Source organism: Copadichromis virginalis, linkage group LG16, assembly GCF_057382275.1.
Source record: "Copadichromis virginalis isolate Kocher_CV1m ecotype Utaka linkage group LG16, C_Virginalis_male_GT1.1, whole genome shotgun sequence".
NCBI lineage: Eukaryota > Metazoa > Chordata > Actinopteri > Cichliformes > Cichlidae > Copadichromis > Copadichromis virginalis.
In genome coordinates this window covers 28,668,955-28,696,106 of record NC_140633.1, presented here as the reverse complement: position 1 = coordinate 28,696,106, position 27,152 = coordinate 28,668,955, and the positions used below count along the sequence as shown (strand labels likewise).

The 27,152-nt window shown below is 39.3% G+C and overlaps 1 protein-coding gene across 4 annotated transcripts in view; it reads left to right on the top strand.

Annotated features, from left to right (window-relative positions):
* cps1 (carbamoyl-phosphate synthase 1, mitochondrial) overlaps window positions 1-27,152 on the top strand; it is a 64,023-nt gene that overhangs the window by 26,240 nt on the left and 10,631 nt on the right. For 2 of the 4 annotated variants that reach the window (XM_085434276.1, XM_085434275.1), the window contains exons 27-34: window positions 1,968-2,035; window positions 4,582-4,657; window positions 5,665-5,742; window positions 11,546-11,653; window positions 12,391-12,480; window positions 12,877-13,047; window positions 23,751-23,829; window positions 24,011-24,105. In XM_085434276.1, the coding sequence (XP_085290402.1) occupies window positions 1,968-2,035; window positions 4,582-4,657; window positions 5,665-5,742; window positions 11,546-11,653; window positions 12,391-12,480; window positions 12,877-13,047; window positions 23,751-23,829; window positions 24,011-24,105 (765 nt within the window). Of the gene's footprint in view, window positions 1-1,967; window positions 2,036-4,581; window positions 4,658-5,664; window positions 5,743-11,545; window positions 11,654-12,390; window positions 12,481-12,876; window positions 13,048-13,135; window positions 13,191-23,750; window positions 23,830-24,010; window positions 24,106-27,152 lie in introns of those variants that run through there. The other 2 variants (XM_085434278.1, XM_085434277.1) reach the window with 2 other exon arrangements.

The following is a 27,152-nucleotide window of genomic DNA, read 5'->3' as shown; positions in this document are numbered from 1 at the left end:
TATTCACCATCACAAAATGCAAGAGTGACATTTGCGACTTGTAACTGCAGTTAACAATTTTGAGGCAAAGATTTTAAGACAATATTTTGAGTCAAGGCATGTAAAGACATTTACTTGTATACATTGCTAGATTTATTACAGCTCTGCTGTGGAAAGTGTGTTAATATTTTAGAGTTTTAGAGTCAAAACATGGTGTAAAACAGTTCCTGGAGAAACTGTAACAAGATTTTGCTTGTCAGCTGAGGCAGAGAACATAAAGTGATTGGAAATTTAGCGTTTTACTTCGTTTCTATAAGACGATCTTGATGGTTTACAGGGAACTCCTATGAATATCAATCAGTGTTTGGATGAGAAATTTCAAAACTATGAAAAATATTAAGATCATCAAACCCCACACAGAGTGTACTGATGCACATATTTGACCATGGAAATGCCTTTTTTCTGATTTATCAATTAGCATTATTTTTTTATATTTAGAATTTTCTACACACATGCTTATTATTTCTAAAATATATTCCTTACAAAGGTACTATTCACTACTACGTGCATGTCTTTTTTTAGTCTTTTTCTTGTAATTGGCTGGCTATACTCACTCCTGGCTCCATCTGAATGAAACACTGGCAGACTGCTCTGTGGAACATGCGGAGCACTGTGGAAATATGTCTGCAGTCGGTGCTAAAATGTCTCTTCCATTACCTTTGCTCTTGTATTCAGTTACCACTGAGGAGTGATTATCTAGTTCACACACACAGATAGAGTTCCTTCTCTCCAAGGTTTGCGTATATTCTATATTCATGCCAGTCTTTGAGAAACGGTTTGTTTTTAATTGGCTTGAATAACTCCAGGAGAGCCTCAGGGAGATGGTTCTTGCATCTCTGGGAAGCTATTTTCTGTTTGGTAAATGGTACTTCACCTGGTGAGTGAAGAGTGGGTAATGATGGAGAGAACAAGACCAGACATGCGGTGAAACAGAATAGAGAGAATGATGATGATAATGATGATGATGATGAGGAGGAGGACATTCAGCCTTGCTTTTGCTTCTAGACTCTGTCCACAACTCCGACAATTTCTTCGTTCACTCTTTTCATGACAGAGGGAGGGTTCAAAAGGGAGATGAATGTAAGCCCCATGCTTTTTCACTCTTGGAGCATTTATCTTCCCCCTTGTATTTGCTTGATTTGTTCTGTTCTTCGCAGATATGGGAGTACACCCTTTGTTCATGAGACACTAGTATGTGTGTTTTTGAACTGAGAAAAGGTAAAACAGGGGCTTGCTGTATAAAAGATTTAAGAGGATGAGCACAAGAATTCCTTGTTTTGATATTTAGTCTTTTATCTGAAGTGTCTGTAATCAATAAGCTTTCTTATTGCAGCAACAACATAGTAGTTACACAAGTCAGATGAATCTAGGTATTATTAAATGTACTTTGATACTCTGGTTAAACTGTCATGTCTGGACTAAATATTCTCCCTCATTTAGAGTTTTTAACACTGTTAACACATTTTAGTATGTTAAAGGAATAAAATATTTTTTCACTGTGTCCTCCAAAACCGATGTATTTGTAATTTACACAGATGTCCTAAACAGCTAATATGCAGAACCTTTCAGAACTTTTATTCTATAAAAAGCAAAATTGCACTGGATGTTGATGAACGTTTGCATTTGAAAGCACCTGTCCAACTTTATATTAGCAACCCCAACCCTTCCCCTAATATCAACTGGATTTTAAAACCTTTATGTTTCAGTTAGTTGTTTACTACAAAATGTAAAATTGCAGAAATGTAAAAAAAAAAAAAAAAAAAAATCCCACTTCAGTTGACAGATGTGTTTTTCTAAAATTTTAGTGCAGTGTCACTGGAGCTTCAAGATGCACATTTATATGTGGAGCTCCGAGTTGTGGCAGCTTATTCCCTTTGATTTCTGGCCCAACTATAATACGTCTGCTGTGCACTTCTGTCTCCTCACAGGAAGACGCGTTTGCCTTCGCTAACCAGATGGGGTACCCCTGTCTGCTGAGGCCCTCCTATGTTCTGAGGTAGGTTTTAATATATCATAACAACCAGACTAATCTTGTTTCCCATCACAAAGGTTGCGGTAGTTCAGATTCTTATTCCATCAGCAGTCTCTTAACTGTAAATGTTGCATATTAATCATTAATACTTTAAAATATATAGATATTTTTAGATAATTTGCTTCATCTTTTTCCAAAAAATATAGACTGTAGTGGCCTGCAAGTATAAAATCTAATCAGAATTTATCTTGTGCCACGTTTCTGTCCTAAATAAATACACACTAAGTGCACCCTTGGTTTTACTGAGACTTGAGAGGGAAATCAATGGAATTTCTTAACAGCTAATTCACAGCGTAATTACTAGATGGATAAAACAGATTTTAAGTTATGATGATTAATGAACTGCATTCACTCAAACGCTGCTTCAGTCATGCAGTGACACTTTTGTCCAGAAGGTGTCATGATGGCACCCTGGATTCGGCAGGCAGTCTGCTGTCACCGAAAACGTATGTTTCTACATTCAAGCTGTGATGTTGTTTTAAACAGGATTTGTCTATTCACTGCAGGGGACTGTGGGAAACCCATGAGTTTTGTGCACGAGGCAATATTAATGTAATTCAGTCAAGTGATATGTACCAGTATTAAAGTGTGCTTCTGTTTGATGTTGAAGGAACTATAATCATACAGTTTATGATCGAATGAAATGAATAATAATCCACTTACAGTGACTTCTGTTGAATACCAGTGGAGTGGAAGCTCCTCTCTTCTCCGTAGCATCAGTGTTCGATGAACTCATCCTGATCTTTAGCATCCCTACAGCTTTTTTCACTTTTTTCCCTCTGACATGCTTGCTAATATATTTTGAGTGTTCTGCTCAGCCTCAGTACATATGCAGAGATACTCAGATTTACACACTAAACACTCTCATCCTTGTCGGAATCATACTTCAGTTTTCTGTAGAAGTAAAATGTGCACACAAACGACAAAAGTGATACTATTTGCATATTTAACTTAATCTTTCCATTTAGTTGTGTAAACATTTGCTTAGTATTGTTACTGCTGTGACAAGCAAAGCAGACTTTAAACTAGTCTGTAGTTTTACCATTTTATGAAGGTCGCGTCTTTTAAACATGCATCTGAGATGTGAGTCCAGAGCAGAAAGATTGAGACATCGTCTTGTTCTTTGCTTTTAACAAATGCTGCAAAAGCTTTTCTTGAAAATACAAAGTGCAAATGCAAAGTCCTGAAGATTTGCTACGCGTGTGAAATATCTGTGTGGGTGAGTTACCATAGTCGCTTTTATTAGTGGGGGAGAGGGGACAAAAAAAAGCATCAAGTGAGTTTATTGCACTCCAGTTGTTTTAATAAGTGTCTGATATGGTGAAACGTCTCTGACTGGGAACTAGCTGGAAGTCTTGGAAGTTGAAATCCCATCAGAATGTGAAAGTAAACAAACGAGGGTTTACAACTGAGCACCTAATTAATACTTGCCACTTTCCAACTGGCCAACCCTAACTAACGTATTGTCTGTCAGACATTAGGATCATTTTACATCAGGCATGTGGCCTTTTACTGAAAGTTGGTTAAGATTAAGACAGCATTTTTACTTACTCCTTAAAAAAAGTCTTGAATTTTCAAATTATGATGATTACCATTACATTATCCAGCAAATGTGCACCTCTTTAGAACTAAAACTCATTGTGATCACAACTTTTACTAATCCTGCTAATACTGGACACATTGGTTTAAAATGGAGCACTGTAACAAAAAATAATTTCCCCCAGGGATCAATAAAGTATTCTGATTCTGATTATATGCTGGGCTAATGGATGGAAAGACATTAAAGCATAGACATTTTAGGGGGTTTTAATAGAATGCTGACTTTTGATTTTGGCCAACACTGGACACATAAGCCATCAAGTTTTAACTCGGCAGCACTTACACAGCATGCTGAACAGCTTTAATCTTAATGGCTGGATACATTTGAATGTTCCGAGAACAGTGAGGCAAAAACTAGATGGCATCTGAGTCAGTTATATGCCTTCATTTAAATGCGATATAAATATATCACTGGTTTCCTGAATGAAGGGTCAGTTTTGTGTTGGGGTTTAGACATACAGTATATCTGCCTCTAAGCTACAGAGAGCTACGGTATAAAGCTCTGACCCAAACATGAGGCCTTCCTTCGTCCTGTTTCACTCAACCACGCTTTTTCTATCAGGAGGATAGCCCAGCTAGCAGTCTAAAATCAAAAACAACAACCACAACAAAACTAGCCTAAATCCATTGTTTTTTAATGATGAAGATCTGAACTCATTTTCTAGAGCCTGGAGTGCTTTTCGACCTAAATAGCTGTTCTTCTCCCAGTCTCTCTCGCTCCCTCGCTCCTTATTTCAACTGTTTCCAGACCTTGTTCCTGATGGTAATAGTGATGCAATGGAGAGATAATGAGTGTTTTTGAACAATCATTTGAAGCTTGTATGTTCTCCTCTTTTGCTTGTTTCTCATCCTCTCCTGTGCCCTTTTGATTTCCCTTCCCCACTCTCTCTCCCTCGCCTGCATCGTGCCAGTGGCTCTGCTATGAACGTTGTGTACGGTGAAGAGGAGATGAAACGCTTCTTGGAAGAGGCTGCACACGTGTCCCAGGTGAGCTCACTCTTAACTATTTGTACTTACCTGCACCTGCAAAAGAGACATATTGCGATAAAACTCTCTCACCCTTATTTTTTTTTTTTTTCTACTGGTCCCTCTGTCTCTGTCTAGCATATACAATCACATTAATTTTGCACAAAGTTGTCCCTTTGCTTTCAATTAACTAATGCTACCAGCTGGCAACGGCTGTTGACTAGTATTATGTGCCCATCTCTACTCCACTGAACACCTAGGCAGCTTGGAGGCAGTTGGCCCTTCCAAGGGCCTTTGCTTAGGGCTATATGCGTACACACATGCACATTTTACACCTTCAGAGCACCAAAGCAAACCTTTTCATGGCATTTAAATAGACTTGGAACAAGGCAATAATCACAGCCTCTTGTAGTTAAAAGCAAAATAAGGAAAAATGTGTGCAAGAATAGAAATATCTTATCTGCATACATGGATGAACTTAAGCTACGGGGATCAGGTGTTCAGTCTGCTGTGTCGCCTGATGCTGATGGTGGCCAGGGAAGTGGACGCTGTATGCAATGTGTTAGGGACCTGAAGCATGGTGAGAGGGTACACATCCATGCCTGGCTAAAAACAAACCCTAGTCAGCCAAATCTCTCCAGCAACATTATTGTTGTGCTGTTCATTGACTGCCTGTTCTTCAACGTGACTGACAAGAAGTTGAAATTACGGTGTATAAAAGAAAAATGCAACACCTGGGCAGTGTCACCTCTTTTTCTTGTGTTTGAATGAGGCAGACCAGATGTTACAGTGACTCACCATCACCTCTTCGGGGTACAATGTGGTGTAAATGGTAAAGCATTTAGGAGAAGAGAGACTTTCCTCAGAACTGGGTAGAATCCAAAAACTAAAATTATGTTGATGTTGGCACTAGGCCAGAAACTGAAAAGTTCTCTTCATAAGATTCATATCTTCTCAATATGAATATACACAACTGCGTTTTGTTTCCCCCCCACAAATGAATAACCTTGCTCGTGACTCTCTTTCAGGAGCATCCAGTTGTCATCACCAAATTCATACGTGGTGCCAGGGAGGTGGAGGTAGATGCTGTGGCCAAGAATGGCAAGGTGGCTTACTCTACAAAGGCATTACTGGCAATACAGGCTAAATATACAACATGTGCTAAGTGTTTAATTATGAGGTTCTTACAGTGCTCACACAAAGTACCCGACTATTTAAACAGTGTGTGGTGTTGTTTAAAATATGACCTGTCCTAATGTTCTGGACTCAGTTTTTTATTTATATTGACAGTACTTTTTTTTTTTTTAAACATATATTCATTTATAGTATTCACAACATTTTTATTCATCTCTATAGCCTGGCATTATTCAGTCTTCCATTATTCCTTAGTTTAAACTGAGAGGTAGGACAGATATATTGAGCTTAGAAGAAAAATAAAGTGGAGCTAATCTCATTCATCTTGTATGAAAAACATCACAGCCCAGATAGATCTGATGGGAAGAATGGAATATATTAAAACCAAAGTACAGGAAAATGGTGGTACTAAATTATTTTTTCTATTTATATTGGATCAGTTAAGGATACTTTTAAATGATTCTGCTTCAACATACTGACTTTTAAATCTGACAGTTCACACAGATTTAGTTTTCCATTGCTTTGTTACTGGATTGAACTGCTGCGTTGTTACTCTGTCATGTATGACATGCACATACAATAACTATGCACAACTTGGCTTGTTCCAATGACTGCTTGAAGGAAAACTCTAATTCAAAGTGCAGTCCAGTTAATGCAATATCAGAAAGGTCAGTTATGCACTGGATGTACACTATATTAGGTACACCTTGTTAGTACTGTGTTAGACCCCCTTTTTGCCTTCAGAACAGCCTTAATTCTTCATGGCATCAATTCAACAGTGTTGTGGAAACATTCCTCAGCTGCAGATTTGTGTGCAGCCAACAAATCTTCTACCACATCCCAAAGGTGGTCTATTGGATTGAGATCTGTTGAGTATAGAGGCCGTGAACTCATTACGTTGTTCAAGAAGCCAGTTTAAGTTGATTTGAGATCTGTGACATGGTGCATTATCTTGCTGGAAGCAGTAATCAGGTAAACAGTGGTCATAAAGGAAACTGTCAATAAGAAACATTTACGTAGGTTGTGGCAGTTAAACAATATTTAGCTGGTACTACGGAGTGTGGCAAGAAAATATTACTAGTGGTGTGCGGATCGATATTGATTCTTCCGATACCAGTAATTTATGCTCTAGAATCGATTCTCATATTAAAATATCAATATTTTAGTACTTTGGGGTAAATTTGTAGTTTATCATTACCAGGAACACAGTGGAAAGAAACTATATCATTCGGATCATCTATATTGGAAGGAACTACTTCCTCTTACGCCTTTCATAGTCATATGCGAAATACGGCTGTATAAATGTGTCGCAGCCCCTTGGCGTGCACACGAACAACAATGGCTGAGCGTAAACAGAGTCATGCGTGGACATATTTTACCTCCACAAACAGCCGAGACGCAGTTTGCGATACATGTGGCAAGACAGTGAGGTGTTGTGGCAACACCACTAACCTTGTCAAACACCTCAGAGTAAATCATATCACAGAATATGACGAGCGTATGTTGAGGCGAACTGAAGAGGAGAAGAGGGACAGGTGCTGCTAGGGTGAGACAGACGTCTCTTACGGAGTCCTTTAGTGCTGCAGGCAGGCAAGGTGTTCAAATAGGCACAACTTCAAGTTTTTTTTATTTCTATATGATAATTCTGCATTATTAAGCAATAAGAACAAGTAGTCTGATGTCCTGTAATCATTATGAAGCTATATTATATTATTATTACAATTACATAATACAATTTTATATATATATGAAATATAATGAAACAGTTTTTGTACAAAGTAATATAATTATAATAATAATAATAATAATAATAATAATAATAATAATAATAATAATAATACATTTTATTTTTAGGCGCCTTTCAGACCCTCAAGGTCACCTTACAGTAGCACGTAAACAATACCATAAAAACATAAGAAAAATGTGTATATATAGCAAACACGGTAGATAAAATTTAGACACAAACAGTCATAAAAGTATCAAAGCAAATATAAAAACTGAGCAAGGTAAAAATGTCCTAAGACAGATCAGGTGTATGCAATTCTAAACAGATGGGTTTTGAGTAGTGATTTAAAAGTGGTGAGACAGTGTGTGGTCCGTAGAGCAAGTGGAAGTGCATCCAAAGTCTCGCGGCAGAACAACTAAAGGCTCTGAGTCCCATGGTAGTCAGGCGAGCAGGTGGAACTGACAGAAGGGAAGCTGAAGAAGAGCGGAGTGTACGAGGGGGTGAGTATGTATGGAGAAGATCGGATAGATATGGAGGAGCAAAGTTATGAAGCGGTTTGAAAGTGAGAAGCAGGATCTTGAAATTGACACGGAGGTGAATTGGGAGCCAATGGAGCTGTTTAAGAACAGGTGTTATATGTTCAGTGGATCTAGTTCTGGAAATAATACGAGCAGCTGTATTTTGAACCAACTGCAGTTTATGGAGGGATTTATGAGGTAAATCATAGAGAAGAGAATTACAGTAATCCAGCCGAGATGTGACGAGCATTGACAAGTATGGCGGTACTGTGTCGTGTGAGTGAGGGACGAAGACGGTTAATATTACGGAGATGAAAGTAGGAAGACCGAGTGATATTATATGTGCTGTGAAGGACAGAGTGCTATCGAGAATGACACCAAGACTCTTAACCTGAGGGGAGGGTGTGACAACAGTTATCAATGGATAACGAAAGACTGGTTGGAACTGTAGTCAGTTTTGATCTGGTGCCTATTAAAATGAATTCTGTTTTATTGCCAGTAAGTTTAAGAAAGTTGTGAGTAAACCAGACCTTGATTTCAATTAAACAGTCAGAAATGGATGTGGGTGGGAGAGTAGCTGTGGGTTTGGAGGATGGGTAGAGCTGGGTGTCATCTGCGTAGCAGTGAAACTGGATGTTATGCTTCCTAAAAATATTACCTAGGGGTAGGAGATAGATGATAAAAAGTAAAGGACCCAGGTCAGAGCCTTGGGGTACACCGGAATTAACTGGAGTAGATACTGATCTGTGAGGGAGTAATTGAACAAACTATGAGCGGCCAGAGAGATGAGAAGTAAACCAGGCGAGTACTGTACCATTGATGCCAATAGATGCTAATCTGTGAAGGAGGATGCGGTGGGAGATCCAGAATCAGCTGCAAGCAAAAGATCATTGGTGAATTTTACTAGGGCTGTTTCTGTACTGTGACATGAACGGAAGCTGGACTGAAACTGTTCGTACAAGTTATTTCCAATGAGATGATGATGAACCTGTGCAGCCACTATCTTTTCAAGAATTTTTGCTAGGAAAGGGAGATTTGAAATTGGCCTGAAATTATTTAGATTGGAGGGATCTGAACCATTTTTTTTTCCAGTATTGGAGTTATTATTGCAGTTTTAAGAGAAGAAGGAACAGAACCAGATATAAGAGAGGAGTGTACGATATTAGCAATCAGTGGGGCAAGAGACGGGAATAAGAGTTTAACAAGATTTGTAGGCAGTGGATCAAGTTTACGTGATGATGACTTTAAGTTAGTAATTATGGAAGATAGCTGAGTTATTGTGGGAAGTTCAAAATTGGATAGAGAGGATGACAGCTGAGAAGGACAAAAAATGCAGATAGAACAATTGACCATTTCACAGTACGAGGGCAATTGTTGATGAAGATTCTCAATCTTGGTGTTAAAAAAAAAAAAAAAATCATAAATTTGTTGTAAACGGTGGCAGAGTGTGTATGTATGGCAAAGGTATCTGGGGGTTTAACAATATTATGCAATGTAGAAAACAAAGTGAGAGTGTTTCCTTCAGCAGATTCAATAACAGGTGTAGTAAGCAGATTTAGCAGGATGAATAGCTTCTTTATAGTGTTGTATATGACTGAGATACATGTCCTTGTGAATAGTAAGTCCCGTTTTCCTGGAGAGACGTTCTAGGCGGCGTCCAGTAGCTTTAAGTTGGCGAAGTTCAGATGAGTACCATGGCGCAGAGCGAGAGAAAGAAACTGTTCGAGTTTTTTGGGGAGCCAAGGTATCTAAGAGGTTGATGAGTTCATTGTTATAGTGAAATACCAGGTCGTCTATGGAAGCTGAGGCATCAATGGTAGGTAAGTTATTAATGCCATGGGAAAGAGCTGATAGATCAATGCCCCTAATATTTCTAAAAGTAATTGAGCGGTTTTGTTTATTTTTGTATAGTGGGAGACTAGCATTGAATAAAACTAATTTATGGTCTGAAAAAGATACAAGACAGGATGGATCCATGCTTTCATGTTGTTTATGGCAACATGACCCTACCATTTAAGCAACATTTTTCTAGTGTTCCAGAGAACTGTTGCTCACCTGATATATTTTTTTTCTTCAGACCATTTGTCCTGCAGGTTTTAGATCTCACCCTGGGTCAACACACCTGAATCCATTCTCATTCCCAGGCCTCCGAAGAACTCCAAGATGTGGAGGAGGTCATTTAGCCATTTAAATCAGCTGTGTTGGATCAAGGACACATCTAAAACCTGCAGGACACCAGCCCTCGAGGCCTGGAGTGCATGTTTCTCTAATGCATTTACCTAATAAAAAAAAAAAAACATTGACCTGCATATTCTGTAATTTTTCATATCATATTATTCTGAGTGTTCACTGAAGTGATCATCTCCTCCATGCTGATGCCAACTTGCCCGCACCTTATTTAATACGGTAATTTGACTGTATAGGGATGAAGCTAGAGGAGTTGAATACAAGCAATTTGGCTTGAAAAGATTTTTTTTTAAATTATTATTATTAATTACCACTGAGTGGAGAAATGGATCCACAATGCATGACGTCACCCCATTTAAAGTAAACGTAAGGTGAGCGTTGACCTCTGACACCTACATATGAATCTGACCTTGCAGACGAAAACACTACATAGTGCTACAGTAATTTCACATTAAAGTACAAGCTGGTGGTCTAACTTTTTAATTCTTGTATAACTGTATCTGCAGTTTAAGCTGCAGTAGGCGAAGGAGCCACCAAGGTAATTGTCCTGAACGCCTTGTCTATTTTTCTATTGTTTAGACTGTGAGAGTCATTTCAAGGGTGTCATTTTGAACGTGGGCTCTTCAGTTGTATGGTAGATTTTCTCACTCTGCTTTCTCTGAATACAGACCCTCCTTTATCTTCAGTATCACATTAACAAGCGGTCCATTCATTGAATACCAAACAGGACTCGTTACTTGAAGCTAAACTGTGTGCGTATGTGTGGGGGAGAGTAAAAAAGTCAGAGATAATACGTATTAATTACAGGCTCTATCTGAAGAGTGTTAATGAATGCCGTGGTTAGCAGCAGTTTAAATGAGCTAATGACACGGCAGCTCATTTACAGACCCGCACACGCACTCACACACATACAGAGTGGCTTGGCAATATAGATCTTCTTTCCTTTGGGTGAAATTTTGGAAGTTATTCAGACATAGTTATATCAATGTACATTGTTTCAACAAATACAAAGCCTTTGTCTCAAACAGTGTTGACCTTGCTGAATTTATTTGTTTCTCCCACATGCACAATGCAGCAGTCGTCATCGTCAAGGTGGCTCCCTGTACGTTAATGCTACAGTTTTCTGTTGTGGCATACTGTATGTATGAAAACATCAAATCTGGAGGCGATTTTCCTTAAATTTGGAAACTTCCTCTTGGTCAACAGACCAAGGCTGTGAAAGGAGTATTTGCTTTGAACAGACATTTTTGTGTCTTATTAGAGCTGTGAGCTGCTTGCAAATGTTATTCTGTGCCCAGTTTACTCCGTTAATGTTTCTGCATGCGTTCGGGTGTGTCTTTTTAGGTTTTGGTTCATGCCATAACAGAGCATGTGGAAGATGCTGGGGTGCACTCTGGAGATGCTACCCTAATGCTGCCAACACAGACCATTAGCCAAGGGGCACAGGAAAAGGTCAGTTAAGTCACCTTAAAGTTGACACGGTGCACATTGCATATTCCCTTGTAGAAAGTGTCCAGTGTGTTATAGACACACAAAAAATGACATATAAAGAAATTATTTAGTGTTCAACAAATTTCCAGATTGAGACCATAATTCAAATGGTTTAAGAAACAGTCTACAAAACAGTCGATCATCTGTTGAATTTTTTTTTTTATGATATTTATTTAAAGCTAGTTTCACATTTATAGCTAAGTGAGGGGGGATGTGCCTTGGAATATTATATTCTTTTGTACTAATTACTTTAAGTCCTGCAGTTTTAGGTACAAAATGAGCTTTTCATGTGTGTCTCTTGCTTTAGGTCTTTTCCAGCCCCATGCACATGTCGTTATGTTAGAACCAGAGCTGGTACTGCCATCCCTGTTTGTTGTTACAAACACAACAGTGTGAATAAGCAGAAAATGCAACCAATCAATAAAATGTATCCTGATGAAAAGGGTGCATCTGTCCATTAAAAAATAAATAAATAAAAAAAAATTTTAAAAAAAGGAAATCAAAACTGGCAGAATGGAAAGCAGCTTTAGTGATTCAAACTGGGTTTTTTTTTTTTCTTAATCCATGTTGAGTAAGCAGTTTACCTTGCACTTTATGCTTTTAATGTTCTCCATTTGTGTTCAAACTGAAACAGTCTTATTTGATTTTTAAGTGTGTGGTTTTTTTTCCCCTTCGTCTTCTCCTCCTTCTTCTTTTAGGTTAAAATTGCCACCCGAAAAATCGCGCACGCATTTGAAATTTCTGGGCCATTTAACACTCAATTTCTGGTTAAAGGCAATGATGTCATGGTAGGTATATCTCTCAGTGTGTGACTAAAAAGACAGATTGACATTTTCACACCTGGTTTCAGCTAATGCAATTCACTCACAAAATGAAATCCCCTGTTGTTTAAAATGGTTGGCAAAGCTGGCCGAATTAATAATCAACCTTGCCTTCAGCTTTGGTGTTCAGCCACAGCGCACATGCACGCCCACTATTTGTGTGTATGTGTGTGTATCTAATCTGGCCATTTGTATAGTATATTTATGCATTTGTAATCTATATATTTCTATTTATGTAAGTAACCTTAATTTAAAGTTAATGGTATACTGAAAGAATCGGTTTTTCTTATTTTTATTTTTTTTAAAAAAGAAAAAAAAAAACTTTTTTCAGATGACTATATTTTTGTATATTGCATCCTGTAGGTGATCGAATGCAATCTGCGAGCGTCACGCTCCTTCCCTTTTGTATCCAAAACAATTGGTGTCGACTTTATCAACGTGGCAACCAAAGTGATGGTGGGAGAGCCTTTGGATGAGGCCAGCCTTCCCTCGCTCGATAAACCCATCATTCCCGTGCACTACGTTGGAATCAAAGTAAGAAGGAAAACTTACAGCTTACAGCTGGGAAATGCACGACTGGCTTTCTTTGAATGTTTTTGTTTGTTATTTTGATGTTTTTCAGGGTGCAGAGAGAATGGATTGGATTATAGACAAAATGAGTTTTAAAAAAAGAAAGCGTAAGTGAGGAAACACAATTGCAACTCTCTGTAAGTCTTTGTGTCCAAGCATGAAGAATGGAAAAGCAATGTAGGCTATAACAGCTTACTAACCTCTCATAGTTGGTCGAATTAATTGATAGTATTAATAAATTTTAATAAAGTACTGATAGTAAAATGGTGTTAGGACCAGAGATGGGCCGATTACTTTTTTCAAGTAATGAGTAAAGTAAGGGATTACTATTTTAAAAGAGTAATTAGAATACTGTTACTTTCCCGTAAGCATGCTGCATTACTGCGTTACTAAACCGTGATTTTGTTTGTGAGAGTGTCTCATGACAATGACGTACGAGCGTGCGACGTCCGTGGTAGCAACAGACGTGTGTAGCTCAATAATGTATAATATGGAGAGCGGGAGAGAGTACGACCATTCAGTGTTTAAAGCTATATTTAATTGTTATCAGCTCTATTCACTGCTGTCTTCCTTTTTCTTCACTCTCAGAAGGTTAACTCTTCTTCTTTTTTTCACTGGCTAGCCTCACTCATTACGTTCGTTTAAACAGAATCAGAAACGCCACTTGCAGTGGGAGCGACTGGAGTCAGGTGGGGCCCCCTTAGGGATGTGTGGTCTCTCTGATTCTCATTGCAAACTTTTCCATTGCTGTAGTGTAAAGTTTGCCTGGTGCCAAGCGGTGCCTCTGTCCAAGGAGGTCTACAAAATTAACCACCTGGGATACCAGGCTTGCAAGGTTTTGACATAAACTGTTGCTATTGTTGAGCAGCCCAAGTAGCCCTGTGATTCAACCCACAGGAGGCCACAGAGTAGCTCCTGTGATCAGCCAAAATGTCCCAAGTGCTGCTCCGGTCAGCCTAAGTGCCTGCCCTAAATTCTCCTTTGGTCATCAGAGTCGGGTGACCCTGTTTTCAGCCCTTCTGCTTTTTGTAGTGGTTTTGTTTTTGTTTTTTTGTTTTTTTCCCTCCAGTCTGGCAGTACTCAGGACTCTCTTCAGTGTGCCCATGGAACCCTGTGCTCAGCCCATTTTGCTGCCAGTGGGCACAAATGCTGCCAACGCACTTGTGTAATTGTGTGTTCAGTGTCATTCTGTGCAGGAAAAAATGGAATAGCTGAGCAGACAAAGGAACCGCTTTTATTTTTCATTATTTCAGCCCATGCCCATTAGAGTCTGTACACACTAATGTAATAGAAATTTAACCATGGTTCCATTATGCGCTTGCAGGAAATTCTTCAGATGTCACTTTTGTGTTTATGTGTGTACATTAAAGCAGTCGCCTGACACTTCAGGCCAAAACATGTTGTTAGCTCTCTGGCTTGAGAAATTACACAGATAGTCATTGTTAACACTCTAAAGTGCAACAAATGAATTAAAAATGATTTAGTTCTTCTGAATTTCATTCTATTTGCACACTGAAAGCCTCTTTAAATTGAGTAGCAACAGTATTTGTGCTGTGGTGTTATAAAATGCAGCTGTTTATTTTGAGATCAAGCTTAACACCAGCTTTCTTTTCTTTTTCATTTTTTTTCCCCCTTTTTTTTTTTTTTTTTCACTTAATAATCCTGACTTTTGGGTTTTAGGGCCATAAGAAAATAGTATCCATTCATTCTTTCTCTACTGCTTATCCATTCAGGGTTGCAGGGGGGCTGGAGCCTATCCCAGCTGTCTTAGGGCAAGAGGCAGGGTACACCCTGGACAGGTTGCCAATCTGTCGCAGGGTTAACACATAGACACAGACAACCATTCTCACTTACATTCACCTATCACCATTAACTGCATGCCACTAACTGCATGTCTTTGGACTGTGCGAGGGAGCCGGAGTACCCAGAGATAACCCACACAAACATGGGGAGAACATGCAAACTCCACACAGCAAGAAGGTCCTGAGTTAGATTCCACCATCAGGCCGGGGTCTTTCTGTGAGGCAACAGTGCTGAGAGAAACCAGTGTTTTTAACATTACAAGGTATAATCTTGTAACATCATCTTGTATTATGAACAAACAGTATAATTTGATAGAGTATAGTATATTGCATATTTTGGCTGTCTCAGAAACACCAGTTTGGACAAATGGAGGTGAAGCTTCTCTGTTTTGCAAATGGGCAGGGCAAGTCAACGATACTGTGGTAGTTCGCTGTCACTGAGCTTCAGGTTGCACTATTTCACAGATTTCTCTAGCGGTCTCCTATAACCCCTGTAGTTTGCATCAGACCACAAACACAATGGTGACTTTAAAGGGAACAAGTGTTTTGTGTGAAAGAGTCATTTACCTTTCCTTAAAAATACCTAACTGCCATATCCTTATCCTGTGTGGTTTGCAAATGAGTTCGCGTTTAGAGCCTTACATGTATGGTATTGTTATACGTACTGCAGGCTGCACTAATACAGCTTGCGTTGGCTCACATAACAAAGACAGTAATTACTCCTTCATCGTTATACCTAGGCATGATGAGGAGAATAGTACCTGGCTTTCTCATACCAACTGGGAGGCTTACTTCTTAGACTGGGTATGAGAGCGTTTACGTGTCGCCAGCTGTTCAAAAGCTATTTTTTCTGAAGTAATTTCTCTCTCTAATTACAACAGAGCTGCTGTAACAATGGTTGTAGTTTGAAACCAATCACGCAGGCATAATCCCCAACTCTTCCCCACCACCTAAAGTTTTCAATTTCCAGTCTGCGCGGTGGTAAGGAATATTAATCAGAGCTCTGAATTCTCCATGCGCCAGGCTTAGACTTCCAGAGTTTATTTGGAGAATATGACACAGGCTTCATACCCCCTGACTGATATGGGACTTCTTTGAAACCTTGCCTCGGTGCATTTGAGTTGTTTTAACAAAGCAGAGCTAATTTTCTTTTTTCCTGTTAAACATGTTTCTTCCACAACATCAAACCTGACTGCAGACAGAGTGATTGTCCAAAAAAAAAAACAACCTTATCCAGCAAAAGTGCCCTAAAGTGTGTTTGATCAGTATATCCCCTCTCACCACCTTTATCCTCACTGTATCATCACAAGACACATGTTATTACCACCAGAGAGACCACTGTCATTTATCTGTCTTATTCCCTCTCAAGCTTTAGTCTTGCAGCCTGTTTTCCCTCTGAAGGCCCCTCCTTTGAAGCAATGTTTCTTTATTTTTATTTTTTTATTTTCACTAACAAGTCCCTATTGTGTCATTTCTGTCTCCATATACAAACTCATAGGAATAACACCACATTTGTATTTATGATACCAGGAGGAGAAAGAGCATGAAAACAACATTTGAGCAGGATATGATGGTTTGGTGTCGCTCCCCGGTTCAAAGCCATTTAGTGAAGAAATGTAAGTTCCAGCTGCTACATGCTTGGTCCCCTGACCATGGGGAATTACTGTATTATGGTAACTTCTAAGACAAATTCTTGTGAGCTTAATGACCCAGGAGAAAAATGTACACTTGAAACAGCATGCTGGACTTACACTTTTCTTAAACACTTAAATATGAGGAGGTCATGTTAGTAACACTCATGATACTGGCACCAAAGCATGTGGCACAGGTATATCTGCCAGTTGGTGTTTGGTTACTTTTATGTCATTTTTAAACACTCAAATATTGCTCCTGCTTTTTAAAGTGCTGTGCAAACTGCTCCAAAATATTTCATATTTTTAGGTACATGCAGGTACCAGAATTTTGGGGCCACATATACGCTTTAGTCTACTCCTTTATCATGCATGACTAGTCCATACTGTTAAAAATGTACAAAAATGATTATGGTTTGTTGTGGAGACTGCTTGAAGGAGTGGCCAATCTTAAAGTCCTGGCCAGAAAGTGACCTCAGAAAGGTCACTTTACTGGGGACACTTTGCTAGTATTGGGTTGGACCCCATTTTTGCCTTCATTACTGCCTCAAGTCTTCATGGCATAAAATTATCAAGTTGCTCAAAACATTTCTCAGAGATTTTGGACCATGCTCTCATGATGCCATTCCACAGTCGCTATTGATTTGTCAATTGCACATCCAAGACACACCTCGTAGCCCGAAGGTGCTCCCTTGGATTGGATCCCAGTCTGAGATGATTTGGGATTTGTGACATTAGTGTGTTATTCTGCTGGAAACTGAAGATCTGTACAACGTGGTCATAAAGGAGTGTGCATGGCCAGGATTAGTACTTACGTAGGCTCTGCTATTTAAATGATGCTTAGTAGGGAACTAAGGGCCCCAAAGTGTGCTAAGAAAACAAGGTTCAAGGTTTGGCATGTTGTGCGTTTAGAGATGTCTTCTGTGCAGTATGGCCATTGTCCTCTGATTCCTGGCTTCTCTAGGTAAAAATAACTAGTTGAACTGCTGCTCATTGGACGTTTTTTCTTATTTTGAACCAGTTGGCTGCGTGCAAAAATGCCAGTACATTGCAAAATTCTAAAATACTCAGACCAGCCTGTGAGACACCAAAAACCATTCCATAGTTTTTTACTGTTCTGACGCTCCGCTTAAACTTCAGCAGGTTGTCTTGAGTACATCTACATGCCTAAATACATTAAGATGGTAACATAATTATGAATAATGATTTATGTCAACAAGCAATTGAACAGATATACCTAATAATAAGGTGATCTGCGAGGGCAGATTTTTATTTTATTTTTTTAATTGATTTCCTTAAGAATTCTGGTCAGCTTTCTGGGTGGGGGGGATAAATAGTTCTTCTTTTTCATCTTCTTTCACATGCTCATTTTTTTTTTCAACATGAGAGTGACCCAATTTAGCCTGAACTTAGCAGAAACTTGTTTTGTGGTTTTCTTTTTTGTTTTTTGTTTTTAAGTCTTGCATGCCACTGAGACGCACAGCAGCTACCCTTCTGATTTTGGCAGATGTTTTTTATTTTTTCTGTGTGTGAGTGTAAGAAAAATCTTGCCCAAACAGATTTTTTTTCCTTCAGTTCTTTTAAAAGAAAAAAGAAGAACTTATAATGGTTTCTAGTTTGCCCAATTATATGCTTCCAAGCTTTTCAACTAAAAACGGTTCTCAAATTAGAAGTGTGCTTTGCTGTTTCCCCTGCTGGTGGCGTGATTTTATGAAAAAGAAGAAAAGAACATTTTAGACTGTGCAGCTTTTCACAGTTGTGTTGCCTTTATTCACACATGTGTATAAATATCAACTACTGGTTGGAGAACCACAGGAATAATATTAACTGGGGTTTATTGGTAGTGATGATCAGTCAGAGCACCTTCCAGCAAGCTTTACCACTGAGGTGCAGCATAACAGAGCCAACCTGCACCATACAGTCATGTGAGAAAATTAGGACACCCAATTAAATAAGTGGCTCTTTCTAAAGAAATGTTCACATATCAATGTCCAATCATGTTTTCATGTATTACAATTAAACAACAATAATTAAAAACATTTTACACATCAAAAAAAGATATGAACAAAAATTTGTATTTTAATGGAGGAAAAAGTTAGGACACCCTACCCCCTAATAACTAGTGTTGCCCCCTTTGGCTGACATAAATTCAGTGAGACGCCTTTTGTAGCTTTTTACCAGTCTTTGACAACGATCAGAAGAAAGTTTGCCCCACTCCTCAATGCAGAATTCTTTCTGCTGTGAGATGTTTGAGGGTTTTCTTGCATGTACAACCTGTTTCAAGTCACCCCACAGCATCTCAATGGTATTAATATCAGGGCTTTGATTTGACCATTCCAGGACTCTCTACTTAGTTTTTAGCCAGTCCTTGGTGGATTTGCTGGTATGCTTTGGGTCATTGTCATGTTGCAGTGTCCAGTTCCACTTCGGCTTTAATTTTTTAACAGATGGTTTCACATGTTCTATAAGCACCCCCCAATACACAGTCAGATGCATGATGGATTCTATTAAATTCAAATTCAAATTTTATTTGTCACGTACACAGTCATACACAGTACGATATGTAGTGAAATGCTTGGACAACTGCTCGTGACCTAAAGAAAACAAAAAAGGAAAAGGCTATGAATAAGATAGGAAATAAATATGAAAAATTAAAAAGGGTAAATTTAACTAAGAAGGAATAAAATATAAATTAAGGTTAAAAATGAAATAACTGTACAACACAAATTAGAATGAAGGGTAAATTTAACTGGGAAGGAATAAGATAAAATATATAAATTAAAGTTGAAAATAAAATAACTGTACAACAAAATACACAATATAGAACTATATAAGAATGTATGAAGAAATCTAAATATAAATAAATATATACACAATAACAGCAGCTGTACAAGTATTAACCGGAAATGAAGAATATAGTGACCAGTGTTGTGCAAAAAAACAATGTGTGCAAAAACAATGTCCAGAAAGTCCAGTGTGTGTGTAAGAACTGTATGTGTGGGTCAGTACTGTGTGGTGGTGTGATTGAGAGACCGTATCGCCTGCGGGAAGAAGCTCCTCCTCAGTCTCTCTGTGTTGGTCTTCAGGGAGCGGAATCGCTTTCCTGACCTCAACAGAGAGAACAGTCTGTTGTTGGGATGGCTGAGGTCCTTCACGATCTTCCTGGCCTTGGTCCGGCACCGCCTGCTGTAGATTGAGTGCAGGTCAGGGAGCTCGGAGCGGATGGTGCGCTCAGCTGACCGCACAACCCTCTGTAGAGCTCGTCTGTCCTGCATGGTGCTGTTCCCGAACCAGGTTAAGATGTTTCCCGCCAGGATGCTCTCTATGGTGCACGAGTAAAAGTTCCTGAGCACCTTGGAGGGCAGTTGGAAGTCTCTCAAGCGTCTGAGGTGGTAGAGACGCTGTCGGGCCTTTTTCACCACGGTGTTGATGTGACAGGACCATGACAGGTCCTGCGTGATGTGAACTCCGAGGTATTTGAAGCTGTCCACTCTCTCCACTGGGCACTCGTTGATGACAGGGGTCTGGTAGTTCCTCTCCTGCTCAGTGCTGAAGTCCACTATCAGCTCCTTTGTCTTACTGACGTTTAGAAGGAGGTTGTTCCTCTGGCACCAGTTCTCCAGATTCCTAATCTCCTTCAGGTAGGCCGTCTCGTTGTTATCAGAGATCAGGCCCACCACGACGGTGTTGTCAGCAAACTTGATGGTGGTGGAGCTGGTAGTGGCCACACAGTCATATGTGTACAAAGAGTACAGCAGGGGGCTCAGAACACACCCCTGGGGGGCTCCAGTGCTGAGAGTGGTGGAGGCTGAGACATGTCCGCCCATCCTTACTGCCTGTGGTCTGCCAGTTAGGAAGTTGGAGATCCACTGACACATAGATGAGCTGAGTCCCAGATGCTCCAGCTTGGTGGTGAGTGTGGAGGGAATTATGGTGTTAAATGCAGAGCTGTAGTCTATGAAGAGCATTTTAACATAATTCCCCCTTCTAGTGTCCAAGTGAGTGAGTGATGTGTGGAGGAGATGAGAGATGGCATCGTCTGTGGAACGATTTGGACGGTAAGCGAACTGTAGTGGGTCCAGTGTGTCTGGTAGTGAAGAAATGATGAAGTCTCTGACCAGGCGTTCAAAGCACTTCATCACTACTGAGGTGAGGGCTACAGGGCGATAGTCATTGAGAGAAGCCTATTATGGGGGGCTGCAGGTGCTGCTGCTACAAAGTATCCCCAAACTAGGATACTGCCACCTCCATGCTTCACAGCTGGTATGAGGTTCTTTTCTTAGAAGGCCGTACTTCTTCTTGTCCTTAGCGGGCGACCAGCGGCGGTGGTCTGCCGCGCAACCAGTACGCTGCTGTAGGTGCCGCAGGTTCTCTTGCTTGACCAACGATTATCTTCCACGCTTTTCGATCTAAGGCGATGGTTCTTGCCAAACATGGTGTCCAAATAATTCCGTTTTAGACTCATTTGTCCAAAGAACATAATTCCAGAAGTCATGGTCTTTCTCTATGTTCGCTCTGGCAAACTTCAGTCTGGCCTTAATGTTTCTCTTGGAGAGCAAAGGTTTCCTCCTTGCACACCTACCATGAAAGTCAAACTTGTGTAGTTTCTTTCTGATAGTCATGCACTTTCACATCGACAGTAGCCAGAGCCTGCTGCAGTTCCTGTGATGACATTTTAGGATTTTTGTGCATCTTGCGCTCTGCTCTGGGGATGAATATGCTCGCACGGCCAGCCCTGGGAATCTTGGCAGTTGTTTTGAATGTCTTACACTTGTAAACATTTGGATGGTGGAATGGCTGATGTCAAATTCTTTTGAGATCTTTTTGAATGCCTTACCAAACCCATAAGTGGCCACAATCTTCTGAGGGCATCAGACAGCTCTTTAGATCTCACCATAGCGCTCACTTCAACAGTCAGGAGCACACCAAACTAAATCTGAGGTTTAAATAGGGCAAGGCTCCTTTAAAATGCTGGTTAATGACGTACTGATCATGTGCACCTGACGTGATACACCGGTGGGATTTTAACCATTTTAAGTGTTTTACGTGTGGGAGTGTCCTAATTTATTCCTCACCAGAAATTGCATTCTTTTTAAATTGCATTTCACAAAGTTTTAAAAAGTCTTTTCTTATTTTTTAATCGTTTAATTATATTATTTGAATCCCTCAGTATCATCAAAATTTATATTAAATATCCAAAATATAAAGGTCATCACCATGAAGATGAAACTTTTACTGTGTTATAGCTGTTCTAATGATAAATGGCACCGAGGAACACTTGTTTCACACCAGCAACAATTAAGTTCTCTAGGATCCAATGCTATGTAACTTGGTACTGCCCATTAATGGTATTGACACCACCCCAGTTATCTACTTATAACACAATCCTCAGAGGGCCTACCCCTAGTTGGCAGTAAGTGTGCAGCTTTACCAAGAACACTATCCAGGCACTATTTGTTTCCTAGAATCCTTACAGCCATGCAACCAACTAGCATGAGCCAGTTAAAAGCTTCAAAATTACCACATAATTGCGTTTGTAATAGAAAAAGCACTTTACTCAGAATGGCAGTCGTTTTACTTCTTAGAATGAAGATGCCGTCAACTTTCAGAAAACTGTCTTCACTATTCGTATTTGTTAAAATGTCTTCCAAGAATCCTGAATCTGCCAAGTTCCTGAGTTCCATTTATCTGTGAGTATAAAGACATTCATACAAGTGCTTTTTCTAGTAAAGCAGACAACAACAACAGCAATGTTACATGAAAATGTCTTGCTAGATTCATGTCCTTCTCCACTGGAGCTCAGCTGGTGCCCGAAGATAACACGATTCATGTTGTGGACACTCACAGTTCTACTCTGTTTCGAGTGGTAGGATGTTGAGATTGGAAAAGCTGGAATATTGTAACAATCATACAATCCCACACACTCAATTGCATTTGAAGAACAAGCAATTATAGGCCAAACTGGGCAGCCTTTTTAAGAACTCTGTTTATGAAGGCTTGTCTTCTCGTATCTCGTGACGGCTAAATCTTGACAGATGTCGGTGAGTGCATTTTTTTTTTTTTTTTTTTTTTAAACACGTCCCTGTGTTTCCCCTTTTGTTTGCGCCTACATTATATTTCCATTTTCATTTCTTCTTCTTAGTGTTAATGATTTAGAATTGGATGATGTTGCTTGGGTCTTTACAGTTTTGTGGCAGGTAAAATTGGTACTTCATTTGACTCACAAATGGACCGTTTTACTCGGAAACCTTCAAATGTGTCTTTGTCAGTCTTTCTGAATTTATATCTGTTTTTGTCTCCGTCATTAAAACTTCCCTCGTTGTTGTTCATTCTCAATACATGGCCCTCTCTCCATTTCATTTTCTTTCTTCTTTACATTCTGCCATTTTATCTCTGCATACTTCCCTGCCTTTCTCTGACTCTTTGAACAAAGGCACGATAAAGATGCTGGTCCCTTGTCTGCATTCCCCTCTCTTCGTCCCTTCTTACATTAGTATGCTAACATTACATTCACTGATTAGATAGCTCACTTCAAGGATGAATCCCCCGCCCCCCAAGTGGCCCTTGCCTGTGTGTGTGTGTGTGTGTGTGTGTGTGTGTGGACAGACAATGCCACAACCCTATTCGTGGTAGTCTGCAGTTTGAGAAGCATCACTACTTTTCTCTTTCATGTTGTCCACGGCAGTAGTCATAGCAGTTCTCTCTTGTATTATACCATGCCTCCTCTTCTCATTTCTGTAGAAAGAATTGTTTCTACTTGGTATTAATTTGACACTCTATTTATCAGTATTTGCCTTTTCTTTTCTGTAGTCCATAAACAAACAGCTGTTGCGTGGTTTAGCTGTTACTCCTAATGACAAGCTTTCTTCCACCTGTAGGTGGCAGCGTCATGAAATCTCTGAAATGGTTTCAGTAGACTGTAACCATAATGCATGATACTGACCAATAATGTTAAAGAATATTCTTAATTGACTGCCACTTTTTTGTAGTTTTCTTTTTCTGTTCTTTGGAAACCATTTTTTCAACTTCAGTTAAAGATTTTACTGATTTATTTTTGGAAACTTATCCCACAAACCTAATATTAATCTTCTAGCTTGTTAGAGCTGTAAACTGGAGTCTCTTCAAAAAAACAAGTGACAGAGCTTTAGTATTAGCTCACATTTGGTGACATTTCTTTTCTTTTTTCACAATCTTGTCAAAATAAACATCTTGCTCTTTTCGATCTTTTTACCAGGCACCCATGTTCTCCTGGCCACGACTGAGAGATGCAGATCCTGTACTTCGCTGTGAGATGGCTTCCACTGGAGAAGTAGGTCCCTTGCAAATATACAACTCAATGGTGTGTGTGTGTGTGTGTGTGTGTGTGTGTGTGGATATAGAGATGTGTGTGGATATAGAGATATCTATAGATATCTCTATCTCTCTTTATTATTGTGTTTCAATTGTAGAATTAGTTCAAAGACATTCTCCTTTTTTGTGTTCTGATGCAGGTAGCTTGTTTTGGACCAAACATTTACTCGGCCTTCCTGAAAGCTATGCTGTCCACAGGCTTTAAGTTGCCTCAGAAGGGCATCCTGATTGGGATTCAGGTAAGGCTCCAACTATTATGCTTTTACTTCTTTCTGTTTCCTTTAGGTGCTCCCCTACAAGACATCAAATGTGTAGACAAGTGTTTCAGGCTATCGGGTTCATGCAGGTCTAACTACTCTCACTGACCTATAAACTATGACCAACTCTGGCAGTCTGGGGAATGACCCAGTAAGGCTGCAATACATAATATGGAAATGATAAAAGTTCTTAGTTATAGAGCTGATGCTTTTTTACATAAATGACTAAGAACTACCACTGACATAAGAGTCACATTAGTTAAGGAGAAAACTGTTTACATACTTATCAGAATGCTATGTCAGAATGAAAAAATTGCTGCAAAACACAGAAGTTTTTCCAATCTGCAGTCACAGAAAAGAACAAAATGTTAAGCTGGACTGTTTTCTGCCACTGCATTACATGATTTCTAGTAATTAAGTCTTGCTGCTACCCAGAGTTGCCAAACTGCGAGTTCACTAATGCAGCTTTAACAAAGCACTCACAGCACCATCTGTGTAATTGGTGCTCTTGGGGAACAGGTCCACTTCAAGGCAAGTGCCTGGGGTCATATACAGACTATAACGTGGCTGACAAACAGCAGCAATTTTGGCTGACGGATCCAGAGAATGCAGACACATGGAACTACAAAAAACAAAAAAACTTAGTTGTAGGGGAGTTTAAAATGGTCTTTTTGATTGAGCAATCTTTGTGAAGAAGTCTGCTGGAGGGTGGGGTAAACATCTGAGTTTCACACAGAGTTCTGAAATGATGTACTCATATTAGGCTCATTTCTGTGATGCTGATATGAGTTTTTTAATGGATATTCTGCTGACAGTGTACACATTGGACTCTTGGTTTCTGCCTATCACAGTTTTTTGGCAGAAAAGTTCCTAAACCCAACCAGCTGCAGTAGAGGAGGCGGGGGATGGGAGAGTTCAGTGCTTCATTACAATTTAATACTGTGCTCTTCTCATGCAGCATTATCAATCCTCCATATTGAAGCCAATCACCTATTGTGCAGTAACACAAGAACAATGGATCCACTAAAATGCCAGAGATGGCAACAGAGAGATAAAAGATCACACGTTTATTTTTTTCTTTCAGCATGAATATAACATATAATAGTCATATAATATAATTGTAACCATCAAAGGAAAACTTAACTTATGACATTTTGAAAAGATGACATGGGCTCCCGTATTTCAGTACGAAAGCTTTTTATTCCGTGTTGCGGAAAATAACTGCTCTAGGCAAATTTCTAATTTGTCTCTGATTGGTGAGAAAGCTGAGTGAGCGTGGAACTTCAGAAATTGCATGAGCGGAAAGAAGCACTATACCATATCGATAACTAGGCTATACTTCACTACAAAGTATTTTCCAAATTATAATTCTAAAATACTACAATAATGAAAAGTATTACATTTAAAAAGGTAGAAGTGGTACTTTCAATAAACAAATGGCTTAGCAGTTCTGTCACTGTTCAAAGTAAATATGTACAAAATCTTGTACCATTTTGTTTTTAATTTTTGTTACTTATTTTATTCCATGTTCAAACATTTAATGATTCACCTTGTAGGTGATTGACTTAGTTGAAGGCTTCAAACTTTTATATAAAAAAATTCTGAAATGTAAGGAATATTTTTGGAAAATTCCCTTCTGGAACCAAGGCCCTAAAAAAGGTATGCAGTCACTGTTGCGCTCTTCACATTAGCTTAACTTAATGGTTGTAGCTTTACCTTAGGACCAGCAGGAGGTCAACTTGCAGCTTCTCTGACTTGTAGCACAGTGGCAAAAACCCTTTAGGGTTCTATTTCTATTGTAATTCCTTTGGTTACTCGTATCATGTTGTCTGATGGATAACTAAGTGACAGTTATAAACACAATCTAACTAAACAAACACACAAAGACTTGTACCTTTTTCTTATGGAACAGTCTGAGCCAAGGCTCACGGTGCAGGCTGGAAAGAGTAAGTGAACAGATGAAATTGGAAGTGAGGTGCCCCTCCCTACAAAGAAGCACATACGTCTGGTTACTGACAAGGTTTGCTGTTCTCATGCTGTGATCGATGCTGGATGAATCCACAACAAGATAAAAATCAGAGCTGAGTTGTTTTGGGATGGTTGTTCTCCCTAGAAGTCGTTGTCCTGCAAAGACCACACCAAGAGCACAATAAGCAGTCCTGAAAGATGTGCAAAAATATCTACAAAATACAGAATTAAATGGGTTGTGTACTCACACTGAGCACGCATACCAATTTTTCATATAGTGGACAGTCTTTAATATACAAAAACACTGAATAAGAATGGTGTTAATCGGTGAAAGGACACCGCAAAAGAAATCCCTATTGGGTTAAAAAAAGGGGAAACTTCTAAGGTTCAGAAAAGAAACTAGATACTTATAAGAAATGCACAAAGCAGACGCAAGTTAACTTAATGGAAAAAATCCACAAAGGGAGAAAAGGCAATGCACAGCACCATCAAAGCCTTTTTCTAACCACAGTGATGCTTTGCTACATTAGGCTTGAAAACTTTACTACCAGCGTGTACACCCTGAATTCCAAATTGTATCAAGAAATTACAGAAAAAAAGGACCAATCTTACGAAATGTTGAGTGAAATGATAAACAAAGGCACTCCAAAAGCACACACCAATTACCACTAGAAGAAAGATCTTCAACTAAGACGATGCAGAAATGTTAGACGTTTGCATGAGATACGGTACAAGATTCTTTAGCAGATACAGAAAATGTCTGAGGTCATTCCTGCTAATGGATGTTCCACAGGTTGCTCAATTGAGGCGTTTACTTTTTCCAGCATGTACTGTGAGGTATACTAGTTTTGGTTTTTTTTTTGTTTGTTTTTTTTGTTTGTTTTTCCCCAATAAAGGCTTAAACATTTTGAATAATTAATCCGTAAACCCTGACAATACCGATGGTTTTCAAAAATGTTTTCTTGCAACTCTACACAAACTCTACAAAGTTCTTTGATCTGGTTTTGTATTGGAAATATGTATGTAGGTCTGAAAATATTATAACCGCTGTCTGCGGCTCT